The sequence below is a fragment of the Phyllostomus hastatus genome, unplaced genomic scaffold, assembly GCF_019186645.2.
Source record: "Phyllostomus hastatus isolate PE091 unplaced genomic scaffold, TTU_PhHast_1.1 phas_contig_150, whole genome shotgun sequence".
NCBI classification, from domain to species: Eukaryota; Metazoa; Chordata; class Mammalia; order Chiroptera; family Phyllostomidae; genus Phyllostomus; species Phyllostomus hastatus.
Window position 1 is genome coordinate 21,734,533 of NW_025333611.1, and position 17,603 is coordinate 21,752,135.

The 17,603-nt window shown below is 36.7% G+C and overlaps 1 protein-coding gene across 2 annotated transcripts in view; it reads right to left on the minus strand.

Annotated features, from left to right (window-relative positions):
- The window catches only part of SPINK5 (serine peptidase inhibitor Kazal type 5), a 66,266-nt gene extending 48,935 nt beyond the window's left edge, over positions 1-17,331 (minus strand). The window contains exons 1-5 of one of the 2 annotated variants that reach the window (XM_045830199.1): positions 17,192-17,331; positions 15,919-15,944; positions 11,293-11,420; positions 9,588-9,660; positions 15-142 (exon numbers count right to left, since the gene is read on the minus strand). In XM_045830199.1, coding sequence (XP_045686155.1) covers positions 15-142; positions 9,588-9,660; positions 11,293-11,420; positions 15,919-15,944; positions 17,192-17,246 — 410 coding nt within the window. In that variant the 5' untranslated portion in view covers positions 17,247-17,331. The remainder of the gene's footprint in view (positions 1-14; positions 143-9,587; positions 9,661-11,292; positions 11,421-15,918; positions 15,945-17,191) is intronic. The other variant, XM_045830200.1, reaches the window with a different exon arrangement.
- Between the last annotated feature and the right edge of the window lie 272 nt (positions 17,332-17,603).

Genomic DNA, 17,603 nt, shown 5'->3' on the forward strand with positions numbered 1-17,603 from the left:
CGGAGAATACTCACGTGTTCTCAGCACACAGGCTGCACCTGCTGCTGTATGTTTTCCCATCTGTGCCACAAACAGCTGTACCCTCAAGGGGGCAGATGAAGTCCCCATCTCCTTCTCCTTTCTTGAAATCAGCGCAATTCAACTGCAAGAGACATGATCAAAGAACATCAAAATATCAAGAGATAAAACATTCCTTAGGTGCATAACTAGGTTAGTTGTAAGTTCACAACAATATAACTCACTGGAGAAGAAAAAACATATGAAGGAGACCATAATGAGCTAATAAAATGATGGATAGTAAAACATGATTCAAGAACAGCGATATAATTGGATTTCAGAAGTAAAGTTTCAGTATCATTTCCACCGCCTGCTGTCTGTGGTAGATAGACCAAATCACCCTTGTGAAACTGAGTACTGATTGGACTGTTTGACTAGCTAATCCTGCCTGCCATTCTACAGTGGTATTGTAGATAAGAGATTTGAAAGCTCTCTATAAACCACAAGCGGCAATAAAGTTTCTATTATTACAGATTAAGGCAGTGATAAAGAGCCAGATTGCTAGGTTTATAGTTCTAACTCTGCCACTTACTGGCTGTATGATTTGGAAAAGTTACTTAACTCCTCTGTGCTTTAGCATCCTCATTTGCAAAATGGATATATGATTAGCAAATCCTCAGGATTATAAAGAGATTTAAATATGTTACTACATGTACAGTATTTAAAACTGTGCCTAGTACATTGTAACCATTTATTGTTATTGTTTTTCCTTGCCACTGTTGTTTTCTCTACTGATAATCAAGCCAATAAAACTAATTACCTTTTGGAAATAATGAGAGAAATCCCCAAATCATGAACGACTCTGGTAATATAACATGGACTTAAGAACAAATCTGGGTAGTGAGAAAAACAACTACACTGGGTAGTAACTGAAGATCAGCATTTAAATCTCAGATCAGCCACTCCCTTCACCTCTTTGAACTTGACTTTCCTTAGCTGAAAAATGGAGTTCAGGCCCTATCCACATTACAGATTTATGTTGAAGACCAAATGAATACTTATGAAACATTATTTGGCAACTCGCTGTTATAACATAAGCTAACTTAGAAAAGATACAGAGATAACTTAAATTTACTTTCTATCTAAAATCAACAAATAAAACTGGAGGCTTTCTTAATGATGTCACATTGCAGAGTAACATTTTTATGTCGTTATTATCATAAAAACATTTTAGTTATGGATTTGAAACATTTAAAATACAGACCTGTGACCATGTATGCCATACAATATAAATACTAAAAATGGAATGACTACAAGGATATAATGAATTTGTAGAACAGAAGGCTACATTGAGAAACATTCCTAGAAGCCAATGAAAAGGGAAAAAAATACAATAGAAAAGAAAAGCTAGAGAACATATCCCACTATTCATGTCATAAGGTGTAAAAAATTGAGTGAAAAAAGAAAAGTAATGGTTCTATGTGTTATTTTCATTCATTCAGTTTTTCATTGATTCCTTCAAAGCTTTTACACATTCATTAGGGTCTAGGCATTCCACTAGAGGTCACACTGGCACAGCCAAAAACAAAACAAAACAAAAGAAATACATCCTCTAAGAAACTTACCTCCTAATGGGAAGAGATAGGAAACAAATACAAATAATTTTAAATTGAAATAAGTGCTATGAGAAATAAACTGAACACTGTGATAGTAGGTAGAAGAGTAGCTGTTTTAAATACAGTGTCAAGAAAGATCTCTCTGCAGTGGTGATATCTGCGGCGACATGAGATCAGTGAGAAGGAACCAGCCTTTAAAGATCTGAGGGGCAGACATTCTAGGCATAGAGAACTACCATTGCAAAGGATTTGTGATAGGAGCTAGATTGTTCTGTTCCATGGGCAGGAAGAAGAGAAGTATGTCTGGAGTATAAGGGAACAGCAGGGGAGCTGCTGGTTTTCTCCCAAAACTCATTTCTGTTGATTTCTGTTGAAGCAAGGGAAGCATCAGCAGTATGAATCAAAATCATTCTCTTCCATGATCCCTGCTGTCCCCCTCCCTCAGAACAGCAACAGCAGCATACCAGGTCACAGGTGTTAGCAGGATGATGACAGCAGAGCGAAGCCCAGCTGGGAGGTGATGAGAACAGGTGCAAGCATTTACGGCTCCACCTCCTCCCCCTCCAAGCCCCAAGGGCTGGTGGATGACAGCCTACAGAGAACACCTCTTCCCAATGCTGACAATTCTGAAAGTTCACAGACAGATTCCTGACCTGGTGGAGTGCTGGTGAACTGGATTGTGCAACATTGGTTCCAGAACCTTCAGCTGTGGGCCTACACTTTTCCTTACTTACACTCACCGGGAGAGCAACAAACACTTGACCTTCCACATTAGCTAACTCATGTTAGCAGAAAAGAACAAAACAAAACAAACTGAAGCCATTATAAAATAGTACAGTAAAAATATCTGAATATCTGAGGAGGAAAACATCATAAAAATATGGTGATATGAATAATATTCTACAGTATCAACTGAAACAGAATTATTGGAATGCATAAAAATAATTTATCGAGTGCATGACTATACTTTAGAGAGATAAGGGAAGATTCCTACAATATGAAGCAAGAAAAATTTATGCAGGAAGACAGAAGTAGAAGTTTTAGATATGAAAAATATTTCAGTGGTGTTAAGGAAGCCAATGTAAAGAATAAAAGTAGGATAGATGCAAACACATAATGACTCTGTGGATCAGAAGATCAGATTAGAAAACTCTTGTAGAAGACATAAAGAAAAACTCATTTTTCCTTCCACTGATGCTTGAAAAAAATGCACCTGTGAAATCACTGGGGGAACATGCAACGTATTTCAGTTCAGGTCGAGTTAACTATTAGTGTTGCTCAAGTATTCTATAGATTTGATGATATTTTGCCTAGTTTATCAATTATGAGAGTATTAAAACTTCTAAACATTGTTGTTAAATTATCTATTTTTTCTTTTTGAGCTTCTTTAGGTACATATATGTTTATAATTGTTTTATCTCCTAAAATATTCATACTTATAAAATTATGAAATATCCCTATTGTCTCCAATATTATTTTGTGATAATGTCTGTGTTATGAGAGTAGTACTGCAAATCCCGCTCCCGTATACTGGCATGGTATCACCCTTCGATCTTCCCAGACTCCTGGTGTCTTTGAACTTAAGGAGTATTTCCTGGAGACAGGTTATAGTTGCTTATTAATCATGTAACAATCTCTGCCTTTCAGTTGGATGTTTAAATCATTTACAATGAACATTAATTATTGATGTGGTTGTATTTATATTGCTGTTTCTACTTGTTTTCAATATGCTCTTATCCTTTCTACTTCTCTATTCTTCCACTACTGCCTTCTTTTGGGTTAAATATTTCTAATGTGTCTTTTTAATTCTTTCCTATATTTTATATATTTATTACATGTCTTTTTCTTAGTAGTTACTTTAGTGACTACAATATACACCCTAATTTATCAGTTTACTACAGATTAGTCATTAATTCTGATAAGATACAGAAGCTTGGCCCCAGTCAAGCTCTATTTCCTCCCCCTTGCACTGTAGTTATCATATGTATTATCCCTATATACTCAATCAAACAGCATTATAATTGTTGCTTTATGCCATATTATATTTTTAAAAGAAGCGAAGTGAAAACAAGAAAAATATTTTTATAGAGTACTTCCTATTAACCCATATATTTACCATTTCTGTTGGTCATACAGAAAGAACTAATTATATTATTTGTAAAGCATGTCTGTAGCAACAAATTCTCTCATATTTCAGTGGCATAGGGATATCTTTCTTTGCCTTAATTTTTGTAGAACAATGTTGGTAGATATAGAATGTTGGCCAACATTCTTTGCTTTCAGCACTTTAATGAACACATCATCCCTTGCCTTCCAGCTTGCACTACTTTAGAGAAGCCGGTCATTAACTGTACCCTGTATATAAAATGTCAGCTGTATTGCCACTTTAAAAATGTTTTCTTGCTTTCAACATTTTGATCATGATGGGCCTAGATGTGAATCTCCCTGTAGTTATCCTGTTTGGGACTTGTAGAAATTCTTGAATGTTAAGGGTTATTTTTCTCCTTCCAATTTGACACATTTGAGGCCATTATTTCTTCAAATAAATTTTCTATTTTTCTCTCTGTTGTATTTCTAATATTTCTACTGTATTCCTATTTGTATTGTCAGGCTTGTTGTTTTCTCAAGAACTCTGTGACTTTGTTTTTCATCAGTATTTTCTCTCTTTGTATTTCACTGTTAACTTTGATCTTTCTATAAATGTACTAATTTGTTTTTATGCAACCTCAAAGCTGCTTCTGAGCTCTCTACTAAGTATTTCATTTGAGTTATTGTTCTCTTCAACTCCAGAATTTACAACTCGATACACAGTGGTACCTCGGTACTCATTGTTAATTCGTTCTGGAACTCGTGATGACTGCCAGGACTGACAAGGGGTGAATAAGTGACAAATGATGAATGATGAAGCATTTTCTCTTGTGGGGCAGTGTCACGACTCATACAAGTTCTAGCAAGTGCAATGGCCCTGAGCAAGTGCAAGTGCTGAAACATTTTTTCTTGACACTGGGTTTGACGAGTTCTGAAGCTAACAAGCACCGAGGCATGACTGTATAAATATTTGTACGCTGCTTTAGCTGAAATCCATAAGTCTTGGATTGTTGTTAGAATCATTGTTATAATCCAAATATATATATTTTTTCACTGAAGAACCTTTCACTGAAGAATATTTGTTTATTCACTGTTGCTAAAATTTTAAAGACTTCAAATTTGGGTCTCTTGAGTATTTGAACACTTTTAAAATAGCTGCTTCAAGTCTGTCTGCCAAATTTAACACCTGAAGACACTCAGTTTCTATTAACTTTTTTTTTTGTTCCTGAGTATGGGTCATACATCCCTATTACTTGCATATTTCATATTTTTGTTGAAAAGTAGACATTTTGGATAATATATTTTAGTGATTCAGGTTCTGATTTTACTGTAAAGATTACTTTTGCTGTTTTATTTTTGTTTGTTATCTTTGGGCTAAGTCTGTGACTTCTTGTCTCATAATGTGCGGCTGTTGATATATCTGCTAAAAAATATTTACAGTTTTTTGAAGCATGGATTTCTAGGTTTTTTCCCTTGTATCTGTATAACTTGTGATAAGCCAATGACTGGACACAGTTTGTGCACAAACACCTTAATATAGTGGGCTTCTACCCTCTGCAGATGGGCCCGTGTACATTGGGGAGGGCATCCAAGATCAGGCCATTTTTACATCTACTCCAGCATTTGTTTTCTCTTGGGATTTGTGTGTGTGTGTGTGTGTGTGTGTGTGTGTGTGTGTGTTTTAAGTGCTTGTGCACAGCCTATGGTCAACCAGGACTGTGTGAATTGCTTTGTCTCTCTTCGTTCTCTGCTGCCAATGTGTGGAAAACTCAGCCAGAAATAAGTTTGTCCCAATCGTGCTGCGAACTTCAGGCCATTCTGCTTACCCTCGGTGAAGATCCTGCTTCCACCAAAAACCTCTCTGAGTGTGAGTTGCCTGCTACCCCAAGCCCTTTTCAACAATGGCAGTGCAGTTGCTGACCCCCATAGCCTGTCCTACTTCGGTTGGTCCTCTACAACAAGGAAGCAACTGAGGCGAGATGCATCCCTTCAGCAAGGAGGTCACAGACTCCCACTCTGCTAATTCAAAGTTTAGCTGTTTTTCAAAGATAAGTGCTTGTCAGGTGGACATAGGCTGCTCATCAGTTTCCAGAGTGGTAATAATGATTGGTTTGGTCAGTTTGTTTAGATTTATATTTGCATTTTGGGAAAAGATTTGCTGATCTCTTTATTCGGCCATAGTCTGCAATGTGACCACTCAGGGTAACTGTCTGTTGATTCCTAAACCACATTAGAATAATTAAAAAGAGAAAACTATAGGCTCATTTTACTTATAAAAATAGTTTCAAATTTTCTAAATAAATATTAACTATCCAAATTCAACAACATATTAAAAAATGTACCATACTTTGTTGTGTATAATGCACTGTTGTGTATAGTGCACACCCACGTTTTTGGCCCAAACTTTCAGGAAAAAAATCTTTCCTTTTAGTTTTTTAATTCAATGTTTTATTTATTTAGAAACAAAATGATTATTGTATTACAGGATATTATTTTGCATACAGATATTGTTTTTGCTTTCTAGAGTTATACTTTTAACACATAAACATAAATAAAAGAATTAAAAACATTTACATAGATACAGAATTAGTAGTACCCATGTATAATATGTATTTTTATTTTTCTCTCAAAAATTTGGGCAAAAAAGTGTTCATTATACACAGCAAAATATAGTACTATGGTTAAGTATGATCTACCCTCAAAACACCAAAATAGTTTAACATTAGCAAATGTATCAAGAAATTTATTACATTAGTAAACTTAAAAATCCAAAAATTATTTCAATATTCAGAATATTAAGAACAGAAGGTAACTTCCTCATCTGGCTAAGTTTATATAAAAAGCTGCTATAGTAAGCATTATATTTAATGGAGAAATGTTAGATGTATTCTCTTTTTAGAGGGGAGAGAAAGCAATTCGATGTTCATTATCATCACTACTATCTAATTAATGAACACTAGATACTGGCCAATAATATAAAGGGAAAAAATAAAGAAGTAATAAGATTGAAAGGGCACTTATAACATTCCTATTATCTCCTATTCTATGCAGATAATGTGATCAACTACCAAGAAAAATACCAGAAGAATTAATAAATAAGTTAGCAGAATTTACAGAAGGTATCAAGAAGTTGTTCAATATAAGATTAATCTATAGAAATCATTAGAATTTTTCTATAACAACAATAACCAGATAGAAATATCATAAACAAAATACCAATCAAAATAGCAATATACTTACAAACTTTCTAGATACTAGAAAAATTATAAAAATCAGTGGAGAATATCTTATAAGTTTTATAAAGTACACAGAAATTATAGAAATTAATGAGAAAGTATGCTGTACTCCTGAGTTGGGCAAGTTAATATTGTAAAAAGTGGATTTTACTCAAATTAATTTATAAATTCTTTGTATCCCTGATCACATTAGGTTCCTAAATTCAAGCTGGATGTTTCATAAACTCATTAAATTGTTAAATTTTTAATAACTATATGAAAAAACAATCTATGCATAAGTAAATCAAGTTAGAAAATGATGAACTAAGAAATGAAACTTGTCTTAGTAGTTATCAGACAATAAACTAATCTGAACAGAATAGACAACTCAGAAACACACATATACACAAATAAACTTAATAGCCTACAAAGTTGGCAGCTGAAATCAATGAGAAACACTGAATGAATCAATGAATTAAAAAACAAGTCTCGACATGGACCAAATACTTTAGAGGCTAGAAATTATTTTTTAATTTAATCTTTATTGTATTTTTTCCATTACCATTTAGTCCCCTTATACTCCCCCACCCCCTAGTGATCACTGCCCTGTTTTCCTTGTCCAAAATTCCCTTTTCCTATTTGCTTAGTCCCTCCATCTCCTCACCTCCCCCAATTCCTCCCCCTGCTGTCATTCTGCTCTCCACCTTGAAGACTGGATGGTAGAAATGAAAATAGTGAAAGAAGTCAAGTTTGGGATAAAATACTTTAGAGACTGCCAACAACACTTGTTAATAGGCTGGATGTGAGAGTTGGGAGGTGACAGAATGACGTACGAGTGGAGAAGAAACTGATGGTGGGAGAGGAAGTCTGTAGAAGGGGAATGCTTGAACAGGCAAAGCACCTTATTCTGAGTGTCAGCATTAATTTTTGGTGGGAGGAATCTAAACAGAAAAAGTGGGTAGATTTTTCTCTTTTAGAGTGAAGAGAAAAATAATAGAAACAAAAACAGTATAATTGCATGAATCTATTCAAACATAGACAAGAAAAAACTCAACAAATTACCTAGGAGGTCATTGTCCAGACATTAATTGTCTAAATTTATAAATAAGTATTCTCCTAGGAATCAAAATATGTGACCGTAAAAACTTGACTGAAAAGTAAAAATTCTAACTCAGGCATAAAATGTTAACATTCTTAAAATTTGTGTAATTTTATTTCTCAGAAATCCTATTTGAGTAAAATTCAGTAAGTGCATGTCTACCTATGAAAACAACTGACTAGTAATATTTGTTTTAAATAGCAGGTTTGTTAAGATTGGGATGTGTGTGTATTTCATTTTTTTGTTATTGCCTATATTTTCTATTTTCAAACACCATTGACCTTTCAGTTTTTCATAATGAGAAAAGGAAGAGGAGCAATAAAAAGAATCTTACAGCATGAGCCACTGTCTAAATGGACAAACGAAGACAGATTTGCAAGTTACTAGTAAAATTTCCTGCCCCCCATAGATGTTGTAGAACATGGAAGCAGGCCTCTTTTGCTCAGATAAAGGATTTTTAAGTTGACTAATTGAGGGGTGACTGTGTTATTGTTTGAAAAGTGAAACTGGTTGAGCCCTCGTAAAGAATTTGATCAACTAGATTTTCAGCGGAGGCTGAGGTTCTCAGGCACTCCTAAGTAACATTGACAAGGAAGATGGTAGATTGGTTAGACCAGGGATGTTACAGTCATTTGGGTGTGTCTGCCATGACTGATCATTTTAATTATTTGTTAGAGACTGGAGAGGAAGGCAAGAAAGAAGACACTGGAGAAGAAACCAGCTAGGAGACAGAGAGTGATGTGAGTAGTTGTCAGGGTACCTGGCGACAAGCACAGCTTTTTCAATAATTTCTTGTGAGACACTGTAAGCTAGAAATTTTCTACCATCTGGACCTAGAATCTTTATTCTTTTGTATGAATACAAAATATTTATAAAGTGAAATGGTTGTATGCTAGGTTGCATTTTATGTCATTTTTATTTAAAAAATGTTTTTAGCACAGAACACTCAAACAAATATTGGCCTAAATCCCAATCTGAAAAATAGATGAAAACAAGCAACTCTGGTTAAATTAGGAGAACTCTCCGGATATCAGGAAAGGGAGGCAACAGGAAGTGAAAGAAAAAAGAAATAGTGTGAGTTCAAGGCCAGCTAACACATGTCAAACACTGTAGCTGGCTTCTCCAACTTGGTTTCCCATTTGATCCACATTCCATTTCACAGATGAACAAAATGAGACTGAGATACGTTAAACTGTCCATGTAAGACAGACAAGAAGCAAGGCCTCTGAGATTTGAACTTAGTTATACGGTCCCACGAAGGCTCTTGTTGGAGCTAACACAGGCCAGAAGGAATGAGAAAGGACCCTGGAAGGCAGACATCACACTTACTTCCTCCACCTCTTAGCATCTGTCAGGGCCCAAAATGTTTTCAGAGTTGGGTCATGGGCTGGGCCTACGGACTAGCTGTACCAGATATTTAGCCCACCCATGAACTAAGCCATGGTCCCTCCCTTCTTAGTAGTTGGCTTCACAACAGGTATGACCTACTAATTAGGAAATGAATAGTTCTATGGAGAGTCAAACATAATCTCGAAAGTAAATACGGCAAATTGACTCCAAAGAGTCCCTCACCTTTGCTGGGGCCACGGCCCTGGTGGTCCTTGATAAGTGCACGGCCCTTTTCTGGATTTCTGCTTCTTTTTCCCTGGAAGAGAGCAAGGAACAGCATAGTTCAGACATGCATTGCCCAAATGCTAGGGATAACAGCAAAGATGGTAAACTTAATTTTGACTGTTCCCCTTAGCCCAGTCTGGTGGGTCATAAATGGAGATAGGTCCAAAAATAAGCACAGGTACTGTGCATCTGTCCTGAGAGCTGAAAAATATCTCGAACATGGTCTTATTAGAGGCAAGAATCTCTACCTTGAACTGCATAGCAGACTACCCCCTTAAATACTCCCCACATCCAGGTGGTCGCCCACTTGAAAGGCATCTATCTGTACCATTGTTGGACTGCTCTCTTTGAAAGACCTTATTAACATTGAACCCAAATCCACCTTCCTGTTTTTGTACTGGTTTCAACCTCTAAAGATCCAATTTGAAGATAGTGTTGGTGCTTCATACAGTCTTCTTCTTCCCAGGTTAAAAAAAAAGGGTTATTCCAATATAATTTACACAGGTAATAAAAATAATAATCGAATGAGTGACTTCAAAGTAATAAATTGCCTCATGTGTCTTAAGGCATTTTACTTTTGTTTTAAATTAGTTTTCAGTAAATTTATTATTTCATAGTTTCAGCCTACTATTAAAAATCCTGTGGAACAAGAAGGAAACATTATAGTAATAGTCCAGCTTTCAAGAGAATAAGAAAGGGTTCTTCAGCCTTCCCCTGGGCCTCACCTGACCTGAAATCTTGCCCTGCCTTCCCGCATCTTCCCACAGTCTCTTACTAGAAGCAGCACATGCGATCAGAGCTTCATGAGGCCACTATTACTGACTATGTCAATTTGACATATACCCTGACATATACCAGCCTGGCATTTAAAAAGCTAGTTATCACATTATCATCTCAAATGGGTAAGCTTAGTATTGGCTTGGTACCAGGGTTGAAATTTTGATGTTGGTCAGGAGTTGAGAATGACCTCCCTGCTCAAAAAACATGTTAGGACACTTTGATCCGAGGTTTTGCAATTCCTAACTCAAGCCATCTTCCACTTTTGAGGTGTCATTGGAAAGAAGGAAATCAAGTTAACAAGCATTGCACAGATGTGGGTAAACTTCCGGGATACTAATTCTTTCTGAATTACAGGTGATCGCAAGCTACAATTAACTTTTCGTTCCATCTTATCCCAGCTTAATCCCAAACATCTGAAGACAGCGGCAGCTCACGGATCAGGGTGTATCCTGCATGAACTCTTCCACTGGTTGGCAGCCACCAAGGAGGTTTGGAGTCATTCCCAGGGGCTGTTCTCGGTCCCTAAGGTACAACAGAGTCAGGTCTTCACAGGCCCAAGAAACTTTCCTCCTTAAGTTAGTTCTTCAGAGCCAGGAAACTCAAATTGGAACTATGTCCTCAAAAGACGATCACGTTTTATACGCAGGGTTAACACTGGGCCCTCTGGGTGTTTTGGAATACCACTTGTGTGATTATTAAATCTTTCCAGATGGATGGCGCTTCTCCAACTTTATCTGGTGAGAGATGCCAGAGTGATCTGCAAACTATTTTTATTTAAGCCTTTCGATTTAGAAAGATATATTTGACAGGAAATTAAAAAGAATACGTTTACTGGTTCAGAGATCACCTGGGAACTCAAACACTTGGAAGAGAGATCACTCACAGTATTATTTTGCATGTGGCACATCGGTTGAGGAACCGTATTCCATCAGAGCTTCTCAGAAGTTTCTTATCCTGGGGACAGAACAACTGCCCATTTTTCATCAATATCCGATATTCATAGCATGTTTCCTAAGGGAAAGATGAAAAAAACATTGTGTTTGCTGAAACCTCATCAAAGCAAGATTGTACGTTCTAAGAACTTCCTTGAAAATATTATTTAATAAGCACAAGTCCCTGTACATGGAAGACATTCGCTCAGTTGCTACAAATAATGCAAACAAAAACTGGTGACCCTGTATTGACTATTGGGGACTTCAAATTTACCTAAGTAGCATTCATCTAAATCAGTGAAGGGGAAAGAGCAGGACACACGGAATCAAAAGACTTGTGTTTGTATTTCAGGGTCCTCATTTACAAGTCCAATAACCTTAGCAAATTAACTTCTCAAAGGCTCACTTACCCTATCTGTAAACATAAGGATTCTAAATATACACACTTCACAGGTTTTCTGAGGATGACATATTACAAGTACGTAAAAAGGCCTCAAAGAATGCCTGACGCATATAGGTATTCAACAAGTCGATTCTTCTCTCCTTTTCCTCCTTTATTATTATTGTTTTTGTTGCTGTAGTCAGTAGTATTGGAAGATGCTAGTGGCACGTGTAAAATTAGCACCCAGCAGGCCACAAAGGGCCGTAGAAAGGACTTGGAAAGGCTGCTGGAGGACAGAGACGAGGTGTGGTAACTGCTGGAAACTAGTGTGCCCCTCCTGCCCCCTGCAGGAGGTGCCACAAGACACCAGCTCCTGGAAAGGCTACCAGTCGTTAAATTAAATAGCTGAAAAACAGTTAAAAGTTGAATAAAAGGATTCATTGGTCACACGTTTGGAAAATATATTTCTAGACTCGTTCCTTTTCTGAAATAAACCTCAGGTCCATTGATGTCTTATGAACAGAAAGGGAAGGACTCACACAGTAATGAAACTTATGTTTCCAGGCCCTTAACAGTCACATCCTGGGTGGGGCCTCGTCGTTTCATACTTCCAAATTGGTGGTTTTTACTTGAAGAGCCCCCCACCCCAGCCACCATCACCCCATCACTACCAACACACCTAACACTGTCAGTACCACGGGGATCGCACCGTGCGAATCTATGAAAACGCTGCACAAGTTTCCCGAAACTTGCTTAAGCCTTTCTTTTTTTTTCATTAATGTGTTCTTTTATTTTAATTTTTTTGGTATATTCTCTGAAACTACTATTTTACTGTTCTGTGTGACATGCTTTGAGACATGGAACACTATAGTTAGTTTTGGCTTTTTGTTAAATGCCAGTGACATCACTGTCCCAAATTTAGGGAGGAATGTGGAAATAATTTTGAATAATATTTTACTAGGTGATACAAATGCACCATTGAAGTTAAGCTCTTAAAAAAAGACTGAGTCACATACAGGATTCCTTCAATAAAACATATTGAATTAAGAAATTCATGAAAAGAAAAATTCTCAAAATTCTCAAAACTTTAAAGTTCTGTCCACTGTCCTTATTTTCACCTATTCTATTATTTAAAATGATTTATATTCTCTATCAGTTTTGCAAATCCACTGTACCTTTAGAAAAAGTCTTTGAAATCTAAGTTTTGGGGGGTTTTGTTTTGTTTTGATTTCCCCCCAAAAAATCCCCAAAATTTGCTTCAAGATTTTTGTATTGGAAGAAAATTAAATCAAGTCTTCGCTCCAACTCTGACAAACACAACTTCTTCCAAAGGATTGATCGTAGAATTCTATTCAGCTTCCTATATTTTCATACTAACTATTCAATCAGTGAAACACTTAAGAAATTACTTTGCTAGGTGCCATAGATACAGCAGCAAGTAGAAGGATCCTTGGTTAAATGTTGCTTACTGTCTAAAGGGTAATGATGTATCTAACCTAGCCTCTTAAACATAGAGGCAGCGCTTGCAGAATGATTAATGGTGAAAAAAAAGTAACTAAGTAATGTCAGATCAGAGACCGGCCTTGGGAAATTTTGCGAAGGGTGATCTACTAAAATATCTCTAAGTTTATTATCACTACCCAGTGATCTTATCTGAGTAGCATACTAATAATTTCTGAAAATATAAAGACAACCAGGCCTCTCCAGATCCGCGTCTTGTCTCTAATTTTATAGTATCTTATGTCAACATTGCAAGTTACTGCTTAGCTTGCCAGATATAAATGATTCTATAAAACCTAGATAGAAATTTTGTCATAGAATCAGAGAAGAGCCTGGTGTCTTTGTCATAGAAATACATCCCTTGTGAAGCAGGTCTTAAAGAAAATATTTAAAACAAAGATTCATAACATAATAATGAAGCTTTAAACAGTATTTAGCAGCCGACTGAACAAGGACATTATCAGTCAGGATAATTCCCGAACTGGACATCTCCAATGTCACAATTAGAGGAGCCTGTAAGTTCTACAGACACACTTTGTTTTTTAATAAAGAGACAAGATAGTAGTTAAGAAACTTGTTCAGTGTTTAGTTAGTTAAGATGAGACTGAGTTATGAAACAGGAAAAGCCTGTATAAATTGATAGCAACAGTTGAATTTTCCTCCGGGAAAAATGTAATATGGTCCCAGCTACCATAATAGAGAGAGTTTTGAAACAGCAGCAGATCTAGACCAAAAAGGCATCAGGAGGCGGGCTGATGACTTTCCAGCAGCTGCTCACTTGCCTTGAAACTCCCAGGCTTGGGTTCCTTTCATTTTCTTACTGTTGTCGTTTTGTGATTTCTCCACATCTTAGAAAAAACTGCAGCCCTCTAGGGCCAAGCTCTTCTGTGTCCTTCACAGGCTGAGTTATATATAGCCCTCTGCCTTCCACTGTCCCTCCCCAGACATCATAGTAAAATGCCCCAGGGGGCTGGCATAGCTCCTTCTCTGTGTTAGAAGCACTGACAATGTTGCTTTGGGCTTTAGAATAACCCCTGTGATGACAAATGGTAAAGATTTTTGCAGGTACTACAGTGCTGTTCTGGCTCATGTTTGTAACTTTCAACCAGCTACTGACTGAGCTTAGAAAATAAAATTTCCAGCTCCATAAGAAAGACCCAATCAATAGTTTTCATTTCTGACAAAATGCCCAAGGGCTATGATCAGAAATATCTCCAGAGAAATAATTACTTCTTGGTGTCCTTCTTGCTTATGCCAACATGAAAGAGGGGGCTCAAATTAGGTTTTTACATTGTTCAGTGAAATAGAGTTTAATGGCATAAAAAGCATCAGTGCAAAATTTTGATATAGCCACCGGAAGTCACCACCCACTGTCACAGACTCTGAAAGAGATTATGGCTTCAGTGAACAATGAGGTTTGCACAACACCCTTCTTTTTACCAGTGTACAACATCCCATTGAGCATGCTCCTTGACTCCCCAAAACCCAGCCTTTTCTTCCTACTCCACCGCACCATGCTACTCATATCATGGAGGTTTCTGCACTTCTCCATCAGCAAACGGAGATGAAGTAACAGAGACCATGATGAAACTCTCTAAACCATTCCTGTAAGAAGTTTTTTTGGAAAAAAATTATTCTAATAAAATACAGCAAGAGAGTATTTTATCATGGTTCTAATAGCTTCATTGCAGAAAAGCGTTCCTTTACTGTTTTATTGTTCGTGGCTTTCTTTGAGACATAGCACATATTTGCTGTATACATAACACAGCACTGTTTTAAGTGCTGAATCAATGGCATAATGTGTGTGTGTGTGTGAATAACTGGCCCTCTTAACTTTATTTTTCAGATAGATAAAATAGTTACCTTCTATAGAAAATGATTCTTTTATCTCTGAAGCAAAGGGCCTCTAAGAAGGAGGCAGTACTGCACCCTCCCGACTCAGAGTCTCTGCCTGGTCTGCTGTAAATTGCAAATCTGTTCACCCCCGCCTCAACCTCAGATCCTTGCTCTCATGCTGGCCTCAGGGGGCACTCACCTGACTATCCCAGGAGGCACTGATACCCGCTCCTACCCCAGAAATGCCTATCTTCCCACCTCCTCTATTTTTCTTCTAACATTAATCATTACTTAATGTACTATATGCTTTTACTAATTTAATAATTAATTGGTCCATTTTCCTCCACTAAGATGTAAGCTCCACAACAGCAGGTTTTTGTCTATATATGTATTTTCTACTTGTGCATATCTCCAGCATCTCAAACAAGGTCTGAGACATAATAGATGCTCAGTAAATATTGAATGAAGTACATGGACTGACATTATACAGGATACAGCCAACCCCTTTTAACATAATGATCACAAAAAAACTTCTTTCTACCTCTTGGATGTATCATGACTTTTTCAGATGTTAAACAGAACAATCCTAATTCACAAGTTTGTCTGTAGAATTATTTAAAGCATTCCTCTAGCATGGCAGATAGCCTCTTGCTCACATCCATCATTATAAACACGTTGATATAGGTGTGCCTGAGATTCATGCCTTGATTCACAAAGACCAGTTTTTATGGTTTTAGAAAAGCTGTTAGTACCTATCTGTATAACATGTCTGTATTATTAACGTTAAGGTGTTAGCCATAAACCATTTTTCTTTAGAGATCTTGGAATGTATTCAACGAACAGAAAAAGCAGGACTGACCTGATTTGCTTCCTCACTGGCACCATCTGCAACAAAAAAAATGCAAACACCTAAGTTAAGGGAATGTAAACTATTTAATAAATACAACAAATAATCCACACTGTGCAGTGCCTTGCTTACTTTACTGAAAATATACTAGAAAACTGCAAATTATTTTTGAACACATTAGAATTTACCATGGCAAATAAAATGAGGACACTGCACCAGGAAACTAGCATATCCACTCACAAAGATCCAATCACTCAGAAAGGTCCAGTTACTTGGGAAAATAATGAATTTTTCATATGCTTTCTGACCTCCTTAAACTATCTAATTTCTAAACTCCTTTCATAGCAAAGTATGTCAGACCTCTTTTTTAATTATAACATAAATATCAATGATAATTCAAAAGTATAATGTAACATAAAATAGATATCATATATACATATACAATTAAATTTTCTGAATGCTGGTAGCACTGCCTCCTTATTACATCTACAAAAATTAGAGATATGATAAAATTAAGTTTGATCAAAATCACAGACCATAGTATACTTCCTCATTAAGAGACACTTCTGTGCCTACACATGTATTCTAGGGAAGTGGGCATCATTTGTGCATAATGTTCTCCTGAAACTCAGTCCAGGGTTCCCTTTAACAATGGAAATGCCTCAGAGCAAGAGAACTCCGAGCAATTCACGTTCTCTTCAAAGTCAGCAGCAAATGCCAAAACCTACCACTAGCTCTGACAAAAGTTCCTTACCTTTTATAAGAAGTACCTTGAATCCATTTAGGACTTAAAAACACAACAATAAAAAAAAGTAGCAGAAGGCATTACAGCTTTAAAATAAGAATAAATGATTGAATGTAATTTTTAGTATTTTGTTTATAAATATGCTATTTAATATGTACACATATAAACACACATCTAAATTTTAACCATTGTATACATAATTCTTATCATGAATTGATATGCTCGGTAAAGGGCCAGATAAAGAAGAATCCATTAGCTTTTCAGAACTCATGGAGCACTGACGGAATGGTAATTCCTCATGGATAAAATTCAGATCATCTCAAATTACTTGCCATTTCTAAAGATAACAACATAGTTCTAATATAAAGCCACATATATAATTCTTTAAAGCTGTGTGTCTGGCAAGGTATTTCAGGAGGACATATACATATATAAAATCTTCAGTGCCATATATGCACTGGGTGGGGGGAGGGGGACAAGTCTCAGCGCAGGGCTTTGTGGTGTGTGGCAAGAGGCTTAGGTTACATGCAAATTGCTTACCTGGGATGAGGCAAAGAGCCAGGGTCAGAAGTACTGGCACTGCGGCTACCTTCATGATGAAAATGATGTAAGCTGGTTACAGGTCTGCTCCGTGCATTGCTCACCAGCTGGTGCTCTGGGACTGAACCCGTGGGGATGCAGCTTACTTTATATATACCTGGTGACACACACCCATAGCAACAGCCAACATTATAAACCAGTTGTTCAAGGTTCTGCTAGACTTAGTATTCCACATCAATTTCATTTCCATTCTTTAGGATCCTGTCAAAGGGGCAGATTTGAACAGATAATGTGTGTTTCCAAAGTAGTTCTAACACATTTTCATGATACCAACTCAAAAGGCAATAAATTGAGTCCAAGGACCTTACTCAAAGTTTAATACTCTGCAGTCCTCTCTAAAAACTGAATTCTT